The sequence below is a fragment of the Pleurodeles waltl genome, chromosome 10 (genome assembly GCF_031143425.1).
Source record: "Pleurodeles waltl isolate 20211129_DDA chromosome 10, aPleWal1.hap1.20221129, whole genome shotgun sequence".
NCBI classification, from domain to species: domain Eukaryota; kingdom Metazoa; phylum Chordata; class Amphibia; order Caudata; family Salamandridae; genus Pleurodeles; species Pleurodeles waltl.
This window is the reverse complement of record NC_090449.1, coordinates 817,810,954-817,832,765: the sequence shown is the minus strand read 5'-3', so window position 1 is coordinate 817,832,765 and position 21,812 is coordinate 817,810,954. Positions and strand designations below refer to the sequence as shown.

The following is a 21,812-nucleotide window of genomic DNA, read 5'->3' as shown; positions in this document are numbered from 1 at the left end:
AAGGCTATTTAGGTACTCCCATGTAGGTGGACCCCAGATTATGCTTTCTAGACCCCACCAGGACTTCTCTGCAGAACACGTCTGCATCGACCTCTTCTGCTCATGGCCACCTGAACCACTGCTGGACTTCTCAGGAACCAAACAAACCTGCAACACCTGAGACAACCTCGCCTTGCAACATTGCTTCTCTGGCTCCTTCCAGCAATTGCAACATTTCTACAGGTGTGCATCCTCTGGGGTAAGCAAGACTTCAGCTGCACCAAAGAAGCAAGAAGGAATCTCCCTTGTAGTGAAGAAATCACTCCTTTGCATCCACAGGTACCTAAGGCAGCGACGCCCGGCTGCTGGGATCTGCTCTCTGTTGGAACTGCATGGATCTTCCAACACAGGTGGTGGTTCTGAGTTGTCCTCTTGATCCTCTCTGTCTTCTATCTAATTTGGGAGACGGTGAGCCCTTGCATCTCCCCGCTGGACAGAATCCCTGTGCACTGCGACTCTTGTAGCAACCAAGGCTTGTTGACTCCTGCTCTGAAGAATCGTCAGGCTCCAAGTAGATCTGGCCTTCAGCACTTCATCCTTACAAGGACAGTCTCCTCTCTGCTGCTTCAGCAACGTGGGAGTCCTCTCCAGGTGTGCTGACTGGGCCTCACGGCAATTTACTGTGCCTGCTGCCAGAGGTTTGCCTGTGTGGGTTGCTACTGCTTCTGCTGGCTCTCCTGACTGCTGAAGGTCAGCCCGGCCTCCTCTCCAAGGCTAGAGTCCCCTGATTTGGACTTCCAAGGCTTGTTGGTGGTCCTCCGGACCACTGACCCATCTGCTACAGCTTCTGCATGACTTCTGGGACTCTTCTGCAGATCCTCGGTTTCACAGCTGACCTTCCTCTTCCACTGTCGAACCGGATCTTCTCCCACAGAAGGATGGGCAGTGGCTCCTGCCCCACCTGGACACACCTGCGTGGACTGGACTCTATCCCCTTCTCTTGCAGGTCCTCTTCATCCGGAATCCACCATTCGGTTCACCTGAACCGGTCCTGTTTTTGCAAACTTCCTTTTCCAAGTCCCCTTGTTAGCCTATGGGAAGATCAGGTAACTTACCGCTGCTCTCCTGGTCGCTGGGGTCCTCTAGGTACTCACCTTTTGGAGTTCCAAGTTCTCCCTGCTGACTATGCAACATCCTTGGGTGAGGGACCTAACTTCACATTCCACTATTTCAGTATATGGTTTGCCCCTCATGGGGCCCTAGCTATTTTCTGCTATTTCTTGCCAATGCTTGTTGCTTTTCTATGCTGATTTATAGTACTTAACTAATATATTTAGTGCATACATACCTCCAGTTGGGGGGTCTGCTTACAGTAATCTAGTTAAGTGTTACTGTAATGAAGTGCCTTTATTTTTGCAACACTGTATGGTTTCTTTCATGTGAGATAGATTGCTGTGTGACTACTGTGGTATTGCAAGTGTCTTACACTCCTCCGGGATTAGTCTTGTCTGCGGTTTCCTGGTATTAGGTGTGAACACCATAGGTGTCCGCCACACACCAGGCCAACCTTCCTACAGTGGCCATTTACCTTAGAAGAAAGAGTATCCATGTGGTCCCTTACCTCGAAGTCTGGCTGATCAAGAGTGTTAGCAAACATCTATGCCTAGCTCACACCGGGTCATAATCTATCTTTTTCACAGGTTAGGGTTCACAGTCAAGAAATTCCTCCTGGAACCACTTCGGGTGGCACCCTTCCTAGGGACAGCCTTCAATTCTGTAATGGGAAAAGCCTTTCCCAGCCTGCAGAGGGTGCAAGCTTTCCACTTGTGCATCCACTCAGTCATTTCTCAGTTTGCACTGTTATGCACCTCCTAGGAATGATTTACTTCTGCATTTCTGTATCGCCCCACTCCAGGCTTCAGATGTGCCAGCTTCAGGAGTGCGTAACCAGCCAATGGTCACAAGTGCAAGGTCACATGGAAGAACTAGTGTTCGTAAGGGCCAGCACCCATCGCTCTCTGCAGTGGTGTAATGGTAACGATTTGTTGCAGGCAGACCATTTGCAGACCCAGTTTCGCAAGTGACCATCATTACGGATGCATCCCTAGTCGGTTGGTGAGCACATGTAAACTTGACAGTCCAAGATCTGTGACCACCTCTTATGCTGGGCCTCCAAATTCATCACTTGGAACTATTAGCCTTTCAATTAACGCTCAATGAGTTTCTCCTTCAAATTCAAGCCAGGGTAGTCATGCTGCGTACCAACAACATGACTGCATATTTTACTTACAGAAGCAGGGAATTACTAACTTACCTCCTCTGTTTTCCCTAGCCTAAAAAAATATGACGATGGGCCATCTACCACCACAACTTCTAGCAGAGTACCTACCAGGAGTGGATAATTACTTTGTGGTGTTCTGCTGAGCAAGTCTGCTACAAGTTCACAAGTGGTAACTCTGCCGACAAGTCCTGCTCCCACTCTTCTACAGGTGTGAGGCACCCCACACCTAAATCTGTTTGTCACAGCACAAAACAACAAATGCCAAAACTTCCACCCCAGGTTTCCACGCTCCCAGTCCGTGGTCAATGCTGTGTGGACCAATTAGTCAGGGATCTTTAGCTGTGCTTATCTGCCTCTCTCACTGATCCTGCATGTGGCGAGGAAGCTAAGCCAAAAATTCCTCACCCTCATCTTGCTGGCTCCAACATGGGCTAGACAAGCATGGTTTACCACCATGCTTAAAATGTCCATTGACCCGCAGGAGAAGATCCCCAACAGGGCAGACCTTCACACTCAAGATCATGGTATGTCAGGCAGCCAGACTAGGGTCTAGGACAGCGTGACTTGACAGTTTGGCTCTTGAAGTCATAGTTTGGTTACATTGGGTTGCTGGTGAGTGCATGGGCATAGTCAAAGAAGCATGTAGATCTACTACAACCACACGCTGCTAATTGGAAACGTTTTAAGTATTTATGTACCTCAGACAACATTAATCCACTCACCCCCACATTACAGGATATTATTTGTTACCCCCTGCACTGGTGAAAGACAGGTTTGGTTTACACCTCAGTCAAACTATGCCTAGCAACTATTGCAGCATAAATTCAGAATGGAGAACATAATTCTCTCTTCAAAATCCATGTTAGCAAAGCTTTCATGGAGGACTTCAAGACAGTAATCCCACCTAGAATACTCCCTGCCCCTATGTGGAACTTTGATATTGTCCTCACCGGACTAATGCGGCCACCCTTTACCTTTGAACCCTTGCATTCATGCCCCCTACAGTTCTTCTCCTGGAAGGTTGCTTTTCTCATTCCATTCACTTCACTCATCTGCATCAGTGAATTAAATGTCCTCCAAGTAGCCACGGACAAAGTGGTTCTCTGAGCCAATCCAAAAAGTTTTACTTAATGTAATCTCTCCTTTCCACCTCAACAAATCCATTGGGCTTCCAGTTTTCTTCCCACAACCTGACTTTGTAATTGAAAGATCACGCCACACCCTTTTTGTTGAATATGCGCTTATGTATTACATTAACTAACCCCTTTCGTACGACACAACAGATGGTGGTAGCTTTCTCCCAACCTCATAAGTCATGTCATTTCAAAGGCAGGGATTGCCAGGTGGATTGTTGTATGCATTCAGACCGGTTATGCTAAAAGAACCCTACCTTTCCGTCCCAGGCCACACTCCACCCACAGACAGGGCCCTACTATGTTTTTCTGGCGGCCGTATCAGTAGCAGACATCTGTAAAGTTGTCACGTGGTTCACCCCACCCACTTTTACAATGCATTATTGTGTGGACATTTTGTCAAGAAAGCAAGAGAGTAAGAGAAATTATAGAAACAGACCCATAAAACAAGTGTTTATCTCACTAACTTTTATGTTCTAACCTCATAGGGTATGAATATTTCCACAAGTAGCAGCACCAGATTTCTCTAAGAAACGGTGCTACGCTACAGCCCAATGACACCCAATAACCTCCCAGGACTATGAGGAATCTTCCATGTTTAATTCTTCTGGGTTACTTTGACAGAGACCGACATCGTTCGTGAACCTTTAATTTCTCATAGATCAGTAGGGTGTGGCCAGATATTGCAGACAGAGGATCTTTTCCATGGAAGCTATTGCATGATGCATAGTACTTTGAACTGGTAACTTTGCTGTACTGGAAACCATTAGAGGGGAGAGCGGAGCTGGTATGACATGATTTTTGTCTTTTAGATTTGTGTGCGTTCAGGCCACACAATTCTGTATTTTTTTCCATTTTTGTATTTATGGTTTCTAGACCCACACAGATAATGTTGCGGTATTCCAGGCTAGAGACGACTAGGGTTATTGTGCATTCAATGACGTGGTTGGCCTGTAAGAGAGAGCAAACGTTTCAAAGCATTGAAAGATAGTACTTTGTGTTTTTAAACAAAGCGTTTGTCTGAGGAAGAAAGGAAATCTGTGTCAGGTGAAATTTTTTAATTTTAATCTTTGAATATTTTTCCTTTTGGCATTTTAGTGGGGGTTTGCTCTTGGACAGATCGCCATGTAAACAGTAGCAGTGTTGGTGTTGGATTCCCTCCTAAAAAATAACAGTTCTGATTGCAGAAGCTTTCATTCAGTCATAAAAAATATGTCCTAATCATTTAGTCAAGTTAATCACCTTAGTCACTCTTCAGTCTAAGGAGGATATTGCTATCATTGGCATATAACTGAAAATGGAGATGGTAGAAATTGTTTTCTTGGGATAACAGGCTTATGTAAACATTGACTAGGAACAGGAACAGCAATGAATCCTAGTGGTTTTTCCTCGTACAATTGTTATTACGTTGGGTTCGAGGGCATATTTCCTGCTCTTTTGCCTCTTGTTTGAAAGAAAGGAGGCAATCCCATCCAGTGCTGTCTGGCCCTCTGAGCTACCTTTCAGACCGTTTTAGAGACCACTAAACTCTCACTGAAGCTTTCTGCATACTTTGTACTAAGGCAGCATTTCTACAGTCTTAATAGCTGATGCCTGAAGCAGCCTTCAAAATGGGCATGAGGTCATGGATAAGCCCTAGCTGTAAGTTCTACTCCGTTATTCTTTTACCTTTGCTGAAGAAAGAGCAGAGTTTAAGGAGTGTAAATTCGAGTGGGTGCTTCCACTACTAAGATGACATTTAGTTCAGCAGCCTAATTCACTGAAATATATGCCTTAATGTTTGAGGTCTCAGCTTTCAGAGTCAAGGCATAAAATAGGTCTTTAACGCTGGCAGCGGATATTGATTAGTGACAAGTGAAAACCCAATTAAATCTGAACAGCTTATGGAAATGCTGTCCAGCTTTAAGTAAGTTTGCTCTTAGCACATTCTTATTGTCACTTACACATCATATCATAAGTAACACATCAGAGAAGTTAGCTGACTTTGGCCCTCGTGTGCAGTATACAGTGCGCATCAGGACACAGGTGTGTGTGTGTGTATATATATATATATATATATATATATATATAAATACAGTATATATATAAATACAGTATATATATATATACACACACACACACAAATATAATGATGCAACAGGTGGGGTGCCAGAAAGGTTGTGATCACCTAGAAGGATATTGTTTTAACTAGATCCCCCCCTGCCCCCCCCCCCGACACAAGTGCACCCTTAAATGCGTTTAGCCATACATGCAACTTCCCTAGTACTACCAACAAGTGACTTAAATGAAAACGCTTTGTATCAACTCAAATAGAAGGGTTAACTCCTTCATGAGGGAGACTTGCCATCTCTTACTAGTTTATTCAAGTAGTATGATCTCTACTTATTTTGTAGCAGATTGAGACCAGAGTGACTGCTCATGTATGTGCTTCGTTGCCAAATCTACCAACTAGTAAAACTGTTTATAATCGCTGGTCTACACCATTTCCTATCCCTAAAGCACTGCAAATCTTTGCGGTGGTGCACTTCAATTACTTTTCTTCCGTGCTCGCTGTGAACCACTGTAAACATCTTGGCGGTTGTTATATTGTGTCCTAGTTTCTAGTAGATGGTTTGACTTTGTGATGGGTGTATGCATGGAATGTCGCAAAAGTATATTATATTGTGCTCTACACAGTGATACCTGTCAGGTTTTTGAGACTAAAACCTGGATGATTTTTTTAATGTGATTAGAAGACATCCGCAGTTTTGTCTCTAAACAGATGGAATAATTGAGGAATTATTTGAGGCTGTTCAGCAGCCCTGATTTCCCAACTATTTAGTGCTGGTGTCCATTTCGCCACTTAACAATGCACAAAGCAATATGCCTAGTGCTGCTCCAGAATAAGCTGCCTTACTGTTTCATGTCATATTTGTATTACATGGCCCACAAGCCTCCCAGAATACCTGTCTTGATTTATCGTGGGACCTCTCTAGAACCAGAGAAAAACTGCGGGACTGTCTCAGCCCCTGAAGCAAAGTACATTACCATGAATAGGTACAGTAGGAATATACATTTTCTTCAAAACTTCAACCTTCAATTCCAGTTATTGACACAAAGGATAGCCGAACAGTATCTTACTTGCCGAGTGGGGTCAAGAATGTCTGTACTTTAGCCATCACCTCCATACAACCATGCCATGTGGCAAATCCTGTGAGATGGGTCTGTGTCCATGGCCTCACCAGTGAGCAACTTACAGATGCCACAATAGTCCTAGCTCAACTGGGTGCTGAAGACTATGTAACAGTCCTCTCATTAGAGATTTCTGGTCCAAAGGACTCACTATTGCATATTCTAGTTGCCCTTTTTTATATAACTGCAAAAACCATTTTACTTGTTTATATTGCCACCTTTTTATTTAGGATGAGGAAGGCATATAAACACATAAAAATCTAGTGCACTTTTACAAACACTATTTTTTACTAAGCATAGGAAGGACCCCACAATGTTGAAAACGAAGAAGTCACACTGAATGGCCTGGCTCAGTCTCCAGAGAAATATCCTAAACCAGAATGTTCTTTAGCATTGGCTCATCACCAACAGGTTCTGTAAAACTGTCAAATTAAAAATTAGAAACTGGAGTATTCCACTTCCATATTGCCACTCTCTTAATCTGAATAAGCGTAAGGCTTGGAATCCTATGACAATGCCCAACCCTCCCAGGAAATGCTGATAGCCAGGGCCAAGCCTACTGTATGGACTTTTGTAGGGAACAGCCTATGAGATAGAGATTTCCCTTGAACCATTGTCATCCCAACTAGCTACCTAGGAGAACTTGCATCATGCAGAATGAAACCTGCTTTGAGGAATTTGGGTGTTTGGTTGAGGGGGTGTTAACCCTTTTCAAGCAAAAAACTGTAATGCTTGCCAGAGTGAAATACAAAAAGTCATTAAATTAACCTGTGCTTAACCCTCTTGTAGCTTGGCACAAAAGCAGTAGCATCTAACTTAGAGGCAATGTGTAAAGTATTTATGTATTAATGTAACAGTAATAAAGTGAAGACCCAACACAATAAAAACCCACACCAATTTGGAAAAAATGAGTACAACTTAATAAAATATTTGATAATAATCCAATGAGAACCGGATATATTTAATTTCAGGGATGTAAGTAGGCGTAGGTATAGCACTTAAAAGCACAAAGTACCACTCGTGGTCATCTGGTCATGCTAAACCTTGGGAAAGTCGAAAGTTCAGGCAGACCACGATGGAGCGCAGGTCAGATACCAGGACCAGTTTGGTTCCACTAAAAAAAAATTACCTTCTCAAAGTCTGGTGTGATGAGTCCTGTTTGCTGTGAAGGAATCAGAGAGGAGAAGGGAGTGTGTGGTGGATGGGTCATCACTGTAGCACAAGGAGCAAGCCGGGCATCACAGAGAGTCATCTCTTTAGCGAGAAGATCCTTTTGGCGGTCACAGATGTTCAATGCTGGAGCTTCGCATTGGTGGTCACCTCAGCTGTTAATGCTGTAGCGTGAAGTACAGATCTTGTGTTGCTGGTTGTCACTGTAGTGCGAAGAGTCTGGGACACTTGAGCTTTGCATTGGTGGTTGTTGTGAGTGACAAGATTTTGACCAAATGGCCTGTTCATGGTTGGGAACAGCCCAAAACTTCAGAGTTTCTCCCCTTTCTTCAGATGAGTGCACTCCGATGGAAACCAAGGGCCTAGGACAGGGCAGAGACCAGTAGGACTCAGGCATGTCCAGTGAAGCAAGTTAGATGGGTAGTTGCAGGGAGGCCTCCTGTGCTTATGTCCCTATAGCTTGTGTCATGTCCCTGTAGTTCTGAAAAGAAGGTCAGTCAGCTGACTCTTGGAGTCCCGTCAGATAGCCTTTGAAGAAGGGAGCATGTCCAGTCTTCCTTCTCATACAGCAGGACAGGCCTCAGACAGCAGTGCAGGTCTCAGGAAGCAGGACATACCTCTGGCATATGGGCAGTCCTCTAGTATCCACAGGTCCAGGACTGTAGTGAAGAGGTGGGTCTGAGGTCTTAGTTTTATATATAATGCCAGCTTTGCAGTATAAGAAACTTCTGAAATCATTCGCTCCCCCCACCAATTGCTTAAGGTGGTTGAGGAATTTTCTGTCTCACTTCCCTGTTCCCAAGATGTCTGAGGTCACAAAAGGCTAGTGTGAAGTTCTTTGTGTGTGGACTGAGGCTGCTTCTTAGAAGTGTAAGGAGGGGCATGCACATCTCTGCCTATCCCAAAGTGTCAGGATAGCCAATCCTGCCAACACCCATTCTCCCTTTGTGTAACTGTCTGGGAGGAATACAGCTAGTGATGTGACCCTGGATACAAGCTGCATGCACCAAATTGTTCTGACCTGAAAATGCCAATCCTTTAATAGTGCTATTTTCAGGACTAAGATTTCAAATCTGACTTTACCATTAAAGATAATTTTAAATTATAATTCTTTAGATGCCAAACATATTTCTGCATGTTTCCAACCAAAAGTTAGCACTTATTATTACATGCAATAAGGCAACCTAATGCTATCCTATGCAAGAGGTAGGCCATACATTAGGGGTGAATAGCTAGAGGTTGACTTATGTTTTGAAAAGGAAGATTTAGACCTGGCAAAAGGTTTATTCTATCAGGTCGAAATAGCAATATAAATGTGCACACATGCTGTAATGGTAGGCCTGAGACATGTTTTAAAGCTCTACTTAAGTGGGTGGCACAATAAGTGCCACAGGCCCACTAGCAGCATTTAATTTAGAGGCCCCATAGGTACATGTAGTACTATTTTACTAGGGACTTAGACAAAATTAAATATACCAATCGGGTGTAAGCCATTTCAACAGTTTAGAAGGAGAGTGCACAAGCACTTTAGCTGTGGTTAGCAGTGGTAAAATGCACAGAGGCCTAAAAGCTAGCCAAAATGGGCTCACAAAACAGGAGGGGAGAAGGCAAAAACTTTGGGGAGGACCCTGCAGAGTAGGCCAAGTTCAACACCTTCCCATCACATTCATATCTGATGAGGAGACGCATGCTTTTCTCTAAAATCTTTTCTTCATCAGCTGCTGTTTTCATTGGTTTAAGGAAGATAGCTCTGTTGACATTTTTTAACATACTTGGCAGTTCCTTGATTATTGTTGGCTGCAAGGTGATTGGGAACATCTTCGAAATATACACTCTACTCAAAGAAATAAGTATTCTGTTGCGCTTGTTGCCAGGTGGCACGCATCCAAAGGGGTTTCTCAAATTTTCTCCGATTGTGCCATAAAAAAGCTTCAAATCCATTAACGGTAAAATGACTTTCATTTTGCTCTTTGAAGAAAATGGTTTTGATGAAGGGGCTATCGAGGAATGTCTAGCTGCCATCTTTGCTTTCTAACAAGCTCCTGCTCTTTTGGTCTACCAGTAATACTTGCTTTTTAAAGGGCAATTAAATAATTTTTCTACTAGCTTGTTTTTGACGCATTTGTATGATCTACATCTTGTGCTTACATTCCTGATTGGCATATCTTTTGAACCAATGCATTCTTGTCGGTTTTAAATTTAAAATTGTGTTGCAGTTGCTTTATGTAAATTTTTGTACTTGACATGGTAGTTTTAAGACCTCAATCTACTTTCCTGTCATAAATCTTGCCTTAATGTAATCTTGCTTAAACCACCCCTACCACCCCCCTGTTAACGTATACAACCATCCACCAACAATTTCAAGTATACTTGGAGAGGACGAACACAGGGTCGAAGATCAGCTGTTTAGTGCTTACTTTACATCTAGTGTCTGCGGAACAGTAGTAATACTAACACTTAACCTTTGAGTTGCCTTATCAAGATTTGTCTTTAAATGAGTTCATAAGAGCTGGCAAAAACCAACAAGCTAATTCACTAAGAAATAGGGCACCTGCTTCAGTGTGCTCACCTAGGTTTTCCAGGCAAAGATGTCGAGCAGAACCTTGGTCTGCTCAGAACAAATTAGAAATTATGTCTCTTGCCAGACGTAGCTTTGAGAACGAAGTAGAATAACCCTTGGTGTGCAAATCAACAGCATTTTCTATTGCAGACTCTACTCTTTGTGTGAAACTGCTAAGGAGATCTAAGATGAGTAAAATTTGTGAAGGAGTATCACTACGAATAAGTATGGAATGTAGATCTCTCCGTCCATTCTTCATCTTCCTTCCTCCTTCCCTTTTCGAGCAATGTCCAGTCTTAGTAAGTTTTTCGTTTTGTATGATAACTGTCAGCGCTCTTCACTTGACCTCTGTGCGTCACTGAAAACTAGTTTCTGATGGATACAACTACCTGTGGATTCCTCACCTAATGAATACTCCCATGGCGCCAGCATTCGACGGAAATCTTCTTCCTAGCTTCTGCACGTCGACGAGGACGTCACATTTGCCCACGCGACGCCGTCTGACGTCATACAGGCAATAGGAGGTCCTCACCGACGTCAGTTCCCTTTTTTCCGTGCGTTCGAAAGGGTTATCTTCGAGGGAGCTACTGTTGCTTTCGAAGTTAGTGTTTTTTCTGCTGTGTGATTTTTCTCTGAGGTTGCTATGTCTCAGAGGAAGTCTGGTTTCAAGGCCTGTCGGGAGTGTGGGGGCAAGATGTCCATTACTGACCCACATTCGGACTGTTTATGGTACTTAAGCTCCGACCACGACGTCGCAACATGTGATTCATGTCAACACATGAATCCCAAGGCCCTAAAAGAGCGAGAGGCTAAACTCTTCATGGCGAAGTCGAAAAGGAAGGAGAAGAAGCATCATAGGAAGTCCTCCTCGCCGAAGTCTCATCGGCGTCATCGAGACTCCCGGCGCCGTAGGGATTCACGGCGCCATTCCAGCAAAGAGAGTTCTCGATCGAGGTCGCCTTCGGCTCGGCGTCGTAAGACTTGGGAAGTCAGTCCCACAGTCACTCCACAACCATCGACACCGTTGCCTTCTCCGGCTTCGCCGACTTCGCCTGGGCAGACGTCTTCAGTGGTTGAAGTGACGCAGCCTCAGGTGTTCTCTCCGGCGCCGCAGACGTCGAGGCTGGCGTCGGGGTCGCCTTCGATCCAGGCACCCCAGTATCCGGCTTTTCCTGCCCCTGGAGCCGATAATACCGCATTTTTGAATGCAATGTATACCATCTTCCAGCAGATGGCTCCAGGAGGTGCTCCAGCTGGTCCTTCGGGCCGTTGGCTTTCACCTTGGGCGCTCCGGCGCCGCTACGGCCAGCACCCTTCATGCCCTTTCTCCCTTTAGGGAATGTGGGCTCGGTGCCGGTGTCGGCTCCAGTGTCCGCTCCGGTGGCCCCAGAGGTTTCGGCCCCGGAGGTTTCCATCCCATCGACTTCGGGGTTTCGACCAGTGACTCCGACAGGACCACCGGAGACTCCGAGACGCGCCTCTCTTCATTCGGCTCCTATCTCGGCGTCGAAGCTGCCTGTGGCGCCGGACATGGCGTCGGATGGATCCAGAGATCGGCGTTGATCCTCGACTTCGGCGGATGCCATGTCGACGCCGCGTATTGAAGAGAGGCTACATTCTAGGAGGCGTGCTCTCCGTCTCTTGGAGGAGCAGGAATACCAACGGGTCTTGGAGGAAGGAGAGATTGAGGATTCTGGTGAGGGTCTTCATGGTCTGGATACAGCTAGTGGGCTGGATACTTCCCCTGAGTGGGACTTGTCATCTCCAGGGGAGTATACTGAGGAGGCAGCCACTTTTCACACTGTAGTAAGGAAGGCAGCTAACTTTCTTGAACTGCCTTTGCCGGTAGCAGGCGAAACAGAATCTGTTGACTGAGGTCCTACATCCGGCCTCTACTGCAGCGGAGCCTCTTTTACCATTCAACAAGGCTTTGCTTGATCCGGTGTTGGAGGTGTGGAAGAAGCCGGTATCTTCCTCGGCTGTTCATAGGGCTGTGGCCAGCAGGTATCGGGCTGCACCATCTGACCCTGGTTTTCTGTCCAGACACCCTACGCCGGAGAGCTTGGTGGTCCAAGCCTCCTGTTCTTCTAGATCTGCGCCTGAATCTTTTCCGACGGTGCCGGGGGATAGAGACTCCAAGAAGTTGGACTCACAATCCAAGAAAATATTCTCGTCCTGCAGCATGGCGTTGAAGTCCACCAACGCGACATGTATCTTGGGGAGGTACATCTATGCTCTTATGGACGAGATAACATCATCACATACGGAGCTTCCCCAAGGACTTTTGAATATCGTCTCGGATGCCCAGGCTGCTGCAACCCAGGTTATCCAATCTGGGTTGGATACGACTGACTCAGTGGCTAGGGCGATGGGCACGGCTGTGGTTGCGAGGAGACAGGCTTGGCTTCGCAACTCCGGGTTCTCTGCGGACGTGCAGTCGACCCTGTTGGACCTCCCGTTTGATGGGGACAAACGTTTTGGAGCCAAAGCGGATTCGGCCTTGGAAAGGTTTAAAGAAAGCAGGGCCACCGCAAGTCATTAGGACTGCAAGCTGCTTCTTCTGCCTCCTCCAGATTGTTTAGGAGGTTTCGTGGATTTGGACGTGGCTCTTCCTCCTCTTCCTTTCGGGGGAGATTCCAGCAACCTGCCTCTTCTCTCACCTTTAGATCATTTAGAGGGAGGGGTAGGGCCCGCACCAGGAGCCTCTCAGCAGTACTCTGCCTCTTCCTCGTCCTCTGGAGGGGTGCAGCAGGGGAAGCAGCCTTAGGCTTCCACTAATTCCCACTCACTCCTCTCCTGTAGGGGGAAGGTTACTGTATTTTCTTCACAAGTGGGAGGCTATTACATCAGACACGTGGGTTATCGGCATTGTGGGAAAAGGCTACACCCTTCCCTTTCGGGAGTTTCCACCCCCCATCCCGCCCCGCCCATCTTATTGTTCAAAAGAACACCTCCTGTTAGAACAGGAGGTTCAAGTCCTCCTTTTAAAGGGCGCAGTGGAGTTGGTTCCAGAGCAGGAAAGGGGTCGAGGTTGTTACTCGAGGTACTTCCTGATTCCCAAGAAGGATGGTCGGTTGAGACCAATCCTGGACCTGAGGATTTTGAATTGGTTCCTCAAACAGGAAAAGTTCAAGATGCTGACCCTGGCTCAGGTGCTTTTGGCGTTGAACAATGGAGATTGGATGGTGTCTGTCGACTTGCAGGATGCTTATTTTCATATCCCGATACTCAAGTCGCACAGGAAGTATCTCCGGTTTGTGGTGGGGTCGCAGCACTATCAGTTTGCGGTCCTCCCGTTCGGTCTTACTTCGGCACCCCGAGTCTTCACGAAGGTGATGTCGGTGGTTGCGGCAGAGCTCAGAAGGAAGGGGATAGCAGTATTCCCTTACTTGGACGACTGGTTGATCAAAGCCAAGTCCCCGGAGCTTGTGTTGCATCATCTGCAGTCAACAACCCAGTTGTTGTTCGACCTGGGCTTTTCGGTGAACGTGCCCAAATCTCACCTAGAGCCCTCTCAATGCCTCCTGTTCATAGGGGCAGTACTGGATACAACATTGGATCGAGCCTTTCCTCCGCCTCAGCGGATTCAAGATATTCAGGAGTTGGTTCCAATGTTTCGAAATGGAGCGGTCGTTTCAGTCCTCAAGGTCCTTCGTCTGCTCGGTCTGTTTGCCTCCTGCATACTGTTGGTCACGCATGCTCGCTGGCACATGAGGGCTCTTCAGTGGTGCCTCCGAAGGCAGTGGTCTCAACACAAAGGAGATCTCGAAGGTTCTGTCAAGATCTCCAGAGACACTGCTGCGGACTTGAAGTGGTGGATTACGGGCAACAATCTTTCACAAGGAAAGCCGTTCACGCAGTCACCACCAGTGACCACGGTCATAACGGATGCTTCCACTCTAGGGTGGGGAGCTCATCTGGGGGATCTGGAGATCAAAGGGCTTTGGTCTCCAGAGGAACAGATTTTTCATATCAATCTGTTGGAGTTGCGGGCTGTACGTCTGGCTCTCAAGATCTTCCTCCCATCCCTTCGCGGTCAGTCGGTTCAGGTCCTGACGGACAATACTACCGCGATGTGGTATATCAACAAACAGGGAGGAGTGGGGTCGTACCTTCTCTGCAGAGAAGCTCTTCGGCTATGGTCCTGGGCAAAGGACCATCAGATTTGCTTGGTAGCACATCATCTGGCCGGAGTCTTGAATGTACGTGCAGATGGTCTCAGTCGCCATTTCTCAGCCGACCACGAGTGGCGTCTCCATCCAGATCAAGTCCGTCTATTCTTCCAGTTGTGGGGGGTTCCTCGGATAGATCTGTTTGCCGCCCAGGAGAACTCGCACTGTCCGTTATACTGCAGCCTCCAGTATCCGGTGCAGGGGGCTTTGGGGGATGCGTTTCAGAGAACCTGGTGCGACCAGTTGCTTTACGCGTTTCCCCCCCATACCCTTGATTCCTCAAGTGTTGAGGAAAATTCGCCAAGACCGGGCCCAAGTAATCTTAATAGCTCCGGATTGGCCAAGGAGGGTGTGGTACTCCGACCTTCTCCAACTCTCACTGTGCCTTCCGCTCCGTCTCCCTCTCAGGGCAGACCTCGTCTCGCAGTCGCAGGGGCAGGTTTTACACCCCAACCTCCAGAGCCTGCACCTTCATGCCTGGAGATTGAACGGGGCAACCTGAGTTCCTTCTCTCTCCCACCTGATGTAGTGGATGTTATCTTAGCGGCCAGGCGACACTCCACTAAAACTATCTACGCTAATAGGTGGTACAAATTTGTGGTATGGTGTGGAGAGAGACAGATTGATCCCTTACGTGCTCATTTGTCAGATGTTTTATCTTTTGCTTTGTCTTTAGCGCAGAAGGGTTGTGCAGTGGCTACTATTAAAGGTTACTTGTCTGCCTTGTCAGCCTTCGTTTGTCTTCCAGACCAACCATCGTTATTTAAATCTCCTATAGTTCTTAGGTTCTTGAAGGGCCTTCTGAATAAATACCCTCCTAAACCTTTTGTTATGCCTCAATGGGACTTGTCCTTGGTCCTGACTTTCCTTATGGGGTCCCCTTTTGAGCCTATGCATTCTTGCCCTTTAAGGTTCTTAGTTATTAAAACAGTCTTCCTGGTAGCCATAACATCTGCAAGGAGAGTGAGTGAGTTGCAGGCTTTATCGGTTAAACCCCCTTATACAACTTTTTATGGGGACAAGGTAGTGTTGAGGACCAAGGCTGCTTTCCTTCCGAAGGTTGTTTCACCCTTCCATTTGGCCCAAACAATTACTCTGTCCACGTTCTATCCTCCGCCTCATCCTTCAAAAGAAGAAGAGCGACTTCATCGCTTGGACCCCAAGAGGGCGTTAAGCTTCTTCATTGACAGAACGAAGGATTTCAGGCTGGATGATCAGCTTTTCATCGGATACGTGGGCAAGAGGAGAGGAAAGGCAGTCCACAAGAGAACACTCTCCAGGTGGGTTGTTCTTTGCATAAAAATGTGTTACTCTTTAGCAAAGAAGGATCCTCCTGATGGTATTAGAGCTCATTCCACCAGGGCTAAGTCGGGCACATCGGCCTTGGCTAGGGGTGTTCCTGTGGTCGACATCTGCAAGGCCGCAACTTGGTCGTCCCTTCACACTTTTGCGAAGCATTACTGCTTGGACTCTGAGGTCAGAAGGGACGGCCATTTTGCACGGTCAGTGCTGCAGGATTTCTTGGTTTGACCATACAGGCACCCACCACCGAGTGCGGTACTGCTTTGGGACTCTATTCATTAGGTGAGGAATCCACAGGTAGTTGTATCCATCAGAAGAACGAGTTACTTACCTTCGGTAACGACTTTTCTGGTGGATACATTAGCTACCTGTGGATTCCTCACGGTCCCACCCGCCTCCCGTTGCCTGTCTGGTCTCACCAGGTAGTCCTTGAGTGTGCTCCTCTTGGTCTTGAGGACTGCAATAGCTTATGTATATATGGATATTTGTATATATATATATTTATTTGTGTATATACATGTTTAGTGTATATATGTATTGATTTTTTTAAAATAAAGGTTATATTAAATCTATAGCCATTTTCATGCAATGATGTGTAGTTTACAATGTTATGAGATATTGCCTTTATCTTTCATTGCATTGGATTATTGTTCTCAGGCACGTAAAAAAGTGTTGGTACTGACGTCGGCACGTCGGCGAGGACCTCTTATTGCCTGTATGACGTCAGACGGCGTCGCGTGGGCAAATGTGACGTCCTCGTCGACGTGCAGAAGCTAGGAAGACGTCGTCCGTCGAATGCTGGCGCCATGGGAGTATTCATTAGGTGAGGAATCCACAGGTAGCTAATGTATCCACCAGAAAAGTCGTTACCGAAGGTAAGTAACTCGTTCGTCACTGGCATAGTTGCTGCTTTTTTGGACTCATTGCTTTATTTCTGGGGATGTGATCTGAGTGTGGTGGTAGTTACGGTCATGGAGGCAAATTGTATTTTTATTTTTTTAATCTAGTCTGCTATCAGGAGATATTTCAAGACCAACTGAAGGGAAATTAGTATTTTTCGTTAAAGTATTGGTGGAGAAAAGTACATTTGGTTTATTGGTGGCCAGACGTGGGAGGTGGCTTCACTTCATCTGAATAAGTACTGGGATGAAGTAAAAAACAAAATAAGGCTGTTAAGTTTGTGTGTGGCACATGTGCAGGGCTTCAAGGAGGAGCACAATAAACAACTGCTCGTTTGTTTTGTGTGTGTGTGTGTGTGTGTGTGTGTGTGTGTGTGTGTTTTTTTTTTTTTATGTAGTTAGTTGTCTTCATGCCCAACTGGAGGCCTTTGTGGTGAATCCTATTAGTTCGGTTCTCATGAATGCAGACTGAGTCTGTTTCTCCTCCTTGGGTCTTGGAGAGGTATGTAGGCATCTTAGAGTATGTGTGGAGGTTGAATATACACTGTTGCCAAATGGCATGCTGTCCTGATATTGATGTTCTGTTTAAAAGAAAATAAAAAAACTAATATCCTTAGAATGGAAATTTGTTACCGACACACACACTCTTGAATATGAATACATCTGCACACAATATTAATGTGAAGACTACAGTAATTTTATTTTATAGCAGTTGTGTCTGCCATTGAAGATCGAAAGTTAAACTCCAGGCTGAGTTAACAAGTTAGAAAAATTGAAGTATTGCTTTAGACCTAGGGTGTCACAGTTGGAAAAAACTGCCCCCGACATAAGCATCCTTACTGCACACTTCCACAACTCTACCGCATCCCCACAACGAGTTTACAAGTAGTGAAAGAAGAACGTTGACATCGAATCTCACCTCAAGAATAACAAGCACTTAATAAAGATTATTTTTTAGGTAAGGGTAGTTTAAATGTCATTTTTAGTTTCAAACGGTCGAGTGATTTGACAGAAATCTTACATCTTAATCTACAAAATTGTAGTTTGCATATCATTTCACTTTTTGAGCTTGTTTTTTGTTGTTTTTTCATATTTTTTTTCTCCAGAAAATGCTTCATGGTAAGAGTTTTCCGACAGTGTTTCTTTGACTCTTTTCTTGGTCACTATACTGGAGAGTTGAAGTTTTTCTCTAATTGGGTGGTACCAAATGTCTGTCAACACTTGTTTACTTTCTTAATGATTGGATTCAATCTAAGCATTTACCTAGATTTCTTTCTTGAAAGACTTGATGACATGCAGCGGCTTCTACCTTGTTATCAATGTAGAATACCAAGTCTTTGGACATCTGATAGCATATACATTTCTTCTTTGCTGTTCTCTTCAGTAGAACCCGGCTGGACTAAGGAATTTTGCAGTGGAAGGGCCAGTGACACTGCCGCCTCCTTCCTGAAACAAGGACATCTTTATTATCAACAAAAGCCTTGTCAAAGCCAATATTTATGGCTAGCATTTTCAGCTTATAAGCCAGACCTATTAGCTTTGTGAATGATTGCCAGCAGTGGACAGTAAGTGCACTAAATTCTAACAGAGGCTCAATGATTGATCACAAGGAGCAGGGCATGCTGAACATCTGAACGTTTTAGGGGGAGACCTTCAATGCAGTAATGGCAAGGTAGCAAGAGGACTACAAACCACCAGGTGTACTGAAAGCCTGCAGTGCACATGGAGCAGGAAATACTGAGCATGCTGAATTTGTATTTAGGCAGCAGCCCGGCTGCAGAAAGCTGTCATGGCGAAAAGGTTAAAAAAAAAAAAACACAAATAAACGAATGGTGCTTGGAAATGAAGTGCATGACAAGTAGTGCTCTGTTACCAAGCACATTAAAAGATGCCCACTAGCTCCTGATGCTGTACAAGGCAGGGCTGTGGAAAGTGTGCGCCTGGGAGGAGCTGCACGAGAGCTGATGATCATTCAGTTTTTTTTTGGTTTTTTTTAAATAGCATCTTTTATAAGGAACTGTTTTTTCCTTAATTTCATCCAGTAATTAGCCTGTTTGATAAAGCTTCCATGCCTCATAAATCCAGCCCATGTGGAAAGTGGTTTACACAGGCTCTGGGATTTTCTGGTTTCAGTTGCCTATGCACAACAACCAAAGTTGAGTAGGCTTTTTGACTGGAAGGAAAACTTGAAAAATCCTTGAAAAATACTTGTTCATTAGGATTGAGATTAAGGAGTGAAAAGCTTTCTATTTGTAGATGGCAACAACAACGAATTGGAACTTAATGGAAGAAAACTGTAAGCCCGATTGTGTCAAAGCGGGGTGTAGCAGGTGGTAATTACTGTTTCTTCTTGGAGTGCCACGAGGTCAACTGACTTTTGTATACCCCATAAGTAGAATGTCTTCCTCCCAAATATAGGTACTTTTTGAAAAGATATTGTGGACGTATTCCATTTCAACAGTCTTTTCTTTTTCTTCCAGGAACATGTAAATACCCTTCAAGGGAAACTGGATGACCAAGAAAGTAAAAATATGAAACTTCACCAGCAATTAAACAAACTTGAACATCACTCCACTCAAATGCAAGAGGTAAATATATTTTGTGTTGGATACCTTCATTTTTTTTAATAGTACAGCCAGACAAGCTACAGTTTTTTTTTGTGACGCAAATGGAGTTCATTTGTGCTTCAGTTACCACAAAAGGTTCCGGTTGGATGCCGGTGCAAAGAGAAATGTGAAAATGTGTTTGTATGTTAACAGACTGACAAACGCAAATCTCTAAATGCTATGCAAAGAAAAGTTGCCCCAAGTGTGTCATACCTAAGTGTTGATTACGTCATTCTTGCTTGAGCAAGCTAGATGGGAGTTTAGACACCGGTATGTAGCCCCCCTGGGTCTATAGAGTGTGGGAACTGAGACCCTATTGAGCTTAACTTTTATAAGGGTAATCGGAACGAACGTTTGTGTCATTAATGTTATGAAAACAGCCTAATTCATATGGGTATTCCTTGATCAATATTGATTACTTCCCTTGTATCTAGAGTTATAGCTAGATTCTGCTTGGTGGGGGTGTCACACCCAACCCATATATTATATATTCCCAAATCTTTTTGGCCCGACATAGCTATGATGCATTAGCTACCACCGAATATGGTATCCGAATGTCATCAAGAATACACCGATGCCAACAGAATTATTCCTTTCTTTCTGGTCTCTGATGAAATGTGTCTGCAACTTTCAAGCTTTAGTAGTTTGTGAGAGCCACATCGTCTAGTGGTTTGCTGCGGTCTGTGCTTTATCAAAGCTATTCAGCCATCTTTCCATCCTCCTTGCCTTCAGTCAGAGCTGCTCCAATTTACATTCCTTTTGGGATAGGTTTAGTTTATTATCCTTATTTGTATTCGGTATTTCAGGAACTGATTAAAAACGTCACCCTTTGGGTCAGTTATTGTCATATGTTACATAGGAGGTTGGTTCTAATGATTAAAAATGTGCAAGAATGTTGCAGTCGGATAAGGCTTTTCCCTCTACTGTTTCCTTACAGTGAAATACATGCAGTAGAGTTAAGTTGCTATTGAATGTCAACTGTTACTTTAACATTCACAGCACTTCACTTCAGAGAAAGCTACCTGGAGCAAAGAGCAGGACATCTTAAACGAAAAAATCAAAACTCTTGAAAAACTGCGCCAGGACACGGAAGGCAAGAATGATGGTAACGTTGCTTTTAATTTTTTAAAGCTTAATTTATCACATTTATTTTTTGAAAAAAATTGTGCCTAAAAAGGTTTTTGTGTTAATGTTATTGTGACCGCATCCTTTTCTTAGTCCTTCCTGGGACATACATATTTAAAGTTCCTAAAACGAATTCATTCTTACACAGAGATCGAGGAAGTCGACTGTCTAAAGAAGCTTTGGTACATTTATGTAGAGAGTTTGATGATGAGAGTGGATGACAAAAAGTGTAAATCATACATTTTCACCCAGTCATACACGTGAGGGTGAGTTTTCCTTACTTTCAAATATGAAGTATTCTTGGGAGGCTCAGCACACAGTCTGTGCAGTAACGATCAGGAAATTGGTCCTGTTCTAGCTTGCCTTGGTTTCCATAATGTTGTCAGTCACCAGGTCTGCTGAGCCCTCTTATGCTGTTGTTCCTAAGAATCCTTCTCAGAGACCGAATGTGTCGAGAGTCCTCACGAATCGGCGGTCAGCCCAGGCCTCCCTTCTCATTTCTGAAATATCACTTCTGGACAAGAATAGTTTGCTGCCGCACATTTAAGATAACTTTAAAACGGTCAACTCCATACAATCTTCTGTTAAAAGGACAATCACAGAAGAAAAATTGCAGTTACTGTCCTGTTTTTCACTTATCTCCTGTGAAAAGGGCATGCATTGGCTTGACAAGGCCTCACTGCTGACTGTTGTGACAGGGTTTGCAGGGTATGTGTGCTTGTGTTGCAAGGTATTGAGCCCAGTCACCATGAAACAGTTCACTGTACTGACATGCATGTTCACGTTAATTGCCTATGGTGATACTAGCAGGAGTTCACACAGTATTTAGAACATGTGGACAGGTCTTCTTTTTTGCAGTCAAGTGCTGGAACTCAAGACCTCCCCTCTCTTGGTGACTTGTGAAGGGCCTTACTTTTGACACCAATGTCTGTGGGCAGTGTGACCACTGTGGCACATGATTTTGGGGAAGGGGGGGAGGTAATTGGGCTAAGTCTGTCCTCCTTATAGTCTATGTAACATGACAAACTAAAGACCAGCCCAAGGAAAAGCCACAGGATGGACAGAGAAAGAAGGAACATTTTCTTTATTATAAAAATCCTTACCCACCTGGGTTATCCCTTGGTGTGACATGCTTTCAAATGAATGATAGTATTGTTAATTATGTAGGCGCAATGGTATACGCATGACTAATTGGTCAGAAACTTTGTTGTTTTACCCTGGTGCACCTGTCAAAATCAGAAGTATGCCTCCAGGTGATGATTAATGTGATGTTAATGCTTCATCAGCTGGCTCCAAGGGATGTTTTCGTTAAGACATACTTGGTGTGTACGTAATTTATAGATCCATCAATGTTCTTTTCAAACAGTATGGATTCGCTGGTAAACTCCTTTTTGTGTGCCAGGATGACCCACTG

At 44.8% G+C, this 21,812-nt stretch overlaps 1 protein-coding gene across 2 annotated transcripts in view; it reads left to right on the top strand.

Annotated features, from left to right (window-relative positions):
• KIF15 (kinesin family member 15) overlaps window positions 1-21,812 on the top strand; it is a 930,781-nt gene that overhangs the window by 344,204 nt on the left and 564,765 nt on the right. For both annotated transcript variants that reach the window (XM_069211483.1, XM_069211481.1), the window contains exons 18-19: window positions 19,148-19,255; window positions 20,273-20,378. In XM_069211483.1, coding sequence (XP_069067584.1) covers window positions 19,148-19,255; window positions 20,273-20,378 — 214 coding nt within the window. The remainder of the gene's footprint in view (window positions 1-19,147; window positions 19,256-20,272; window positions 20,379-21,812) is intronic.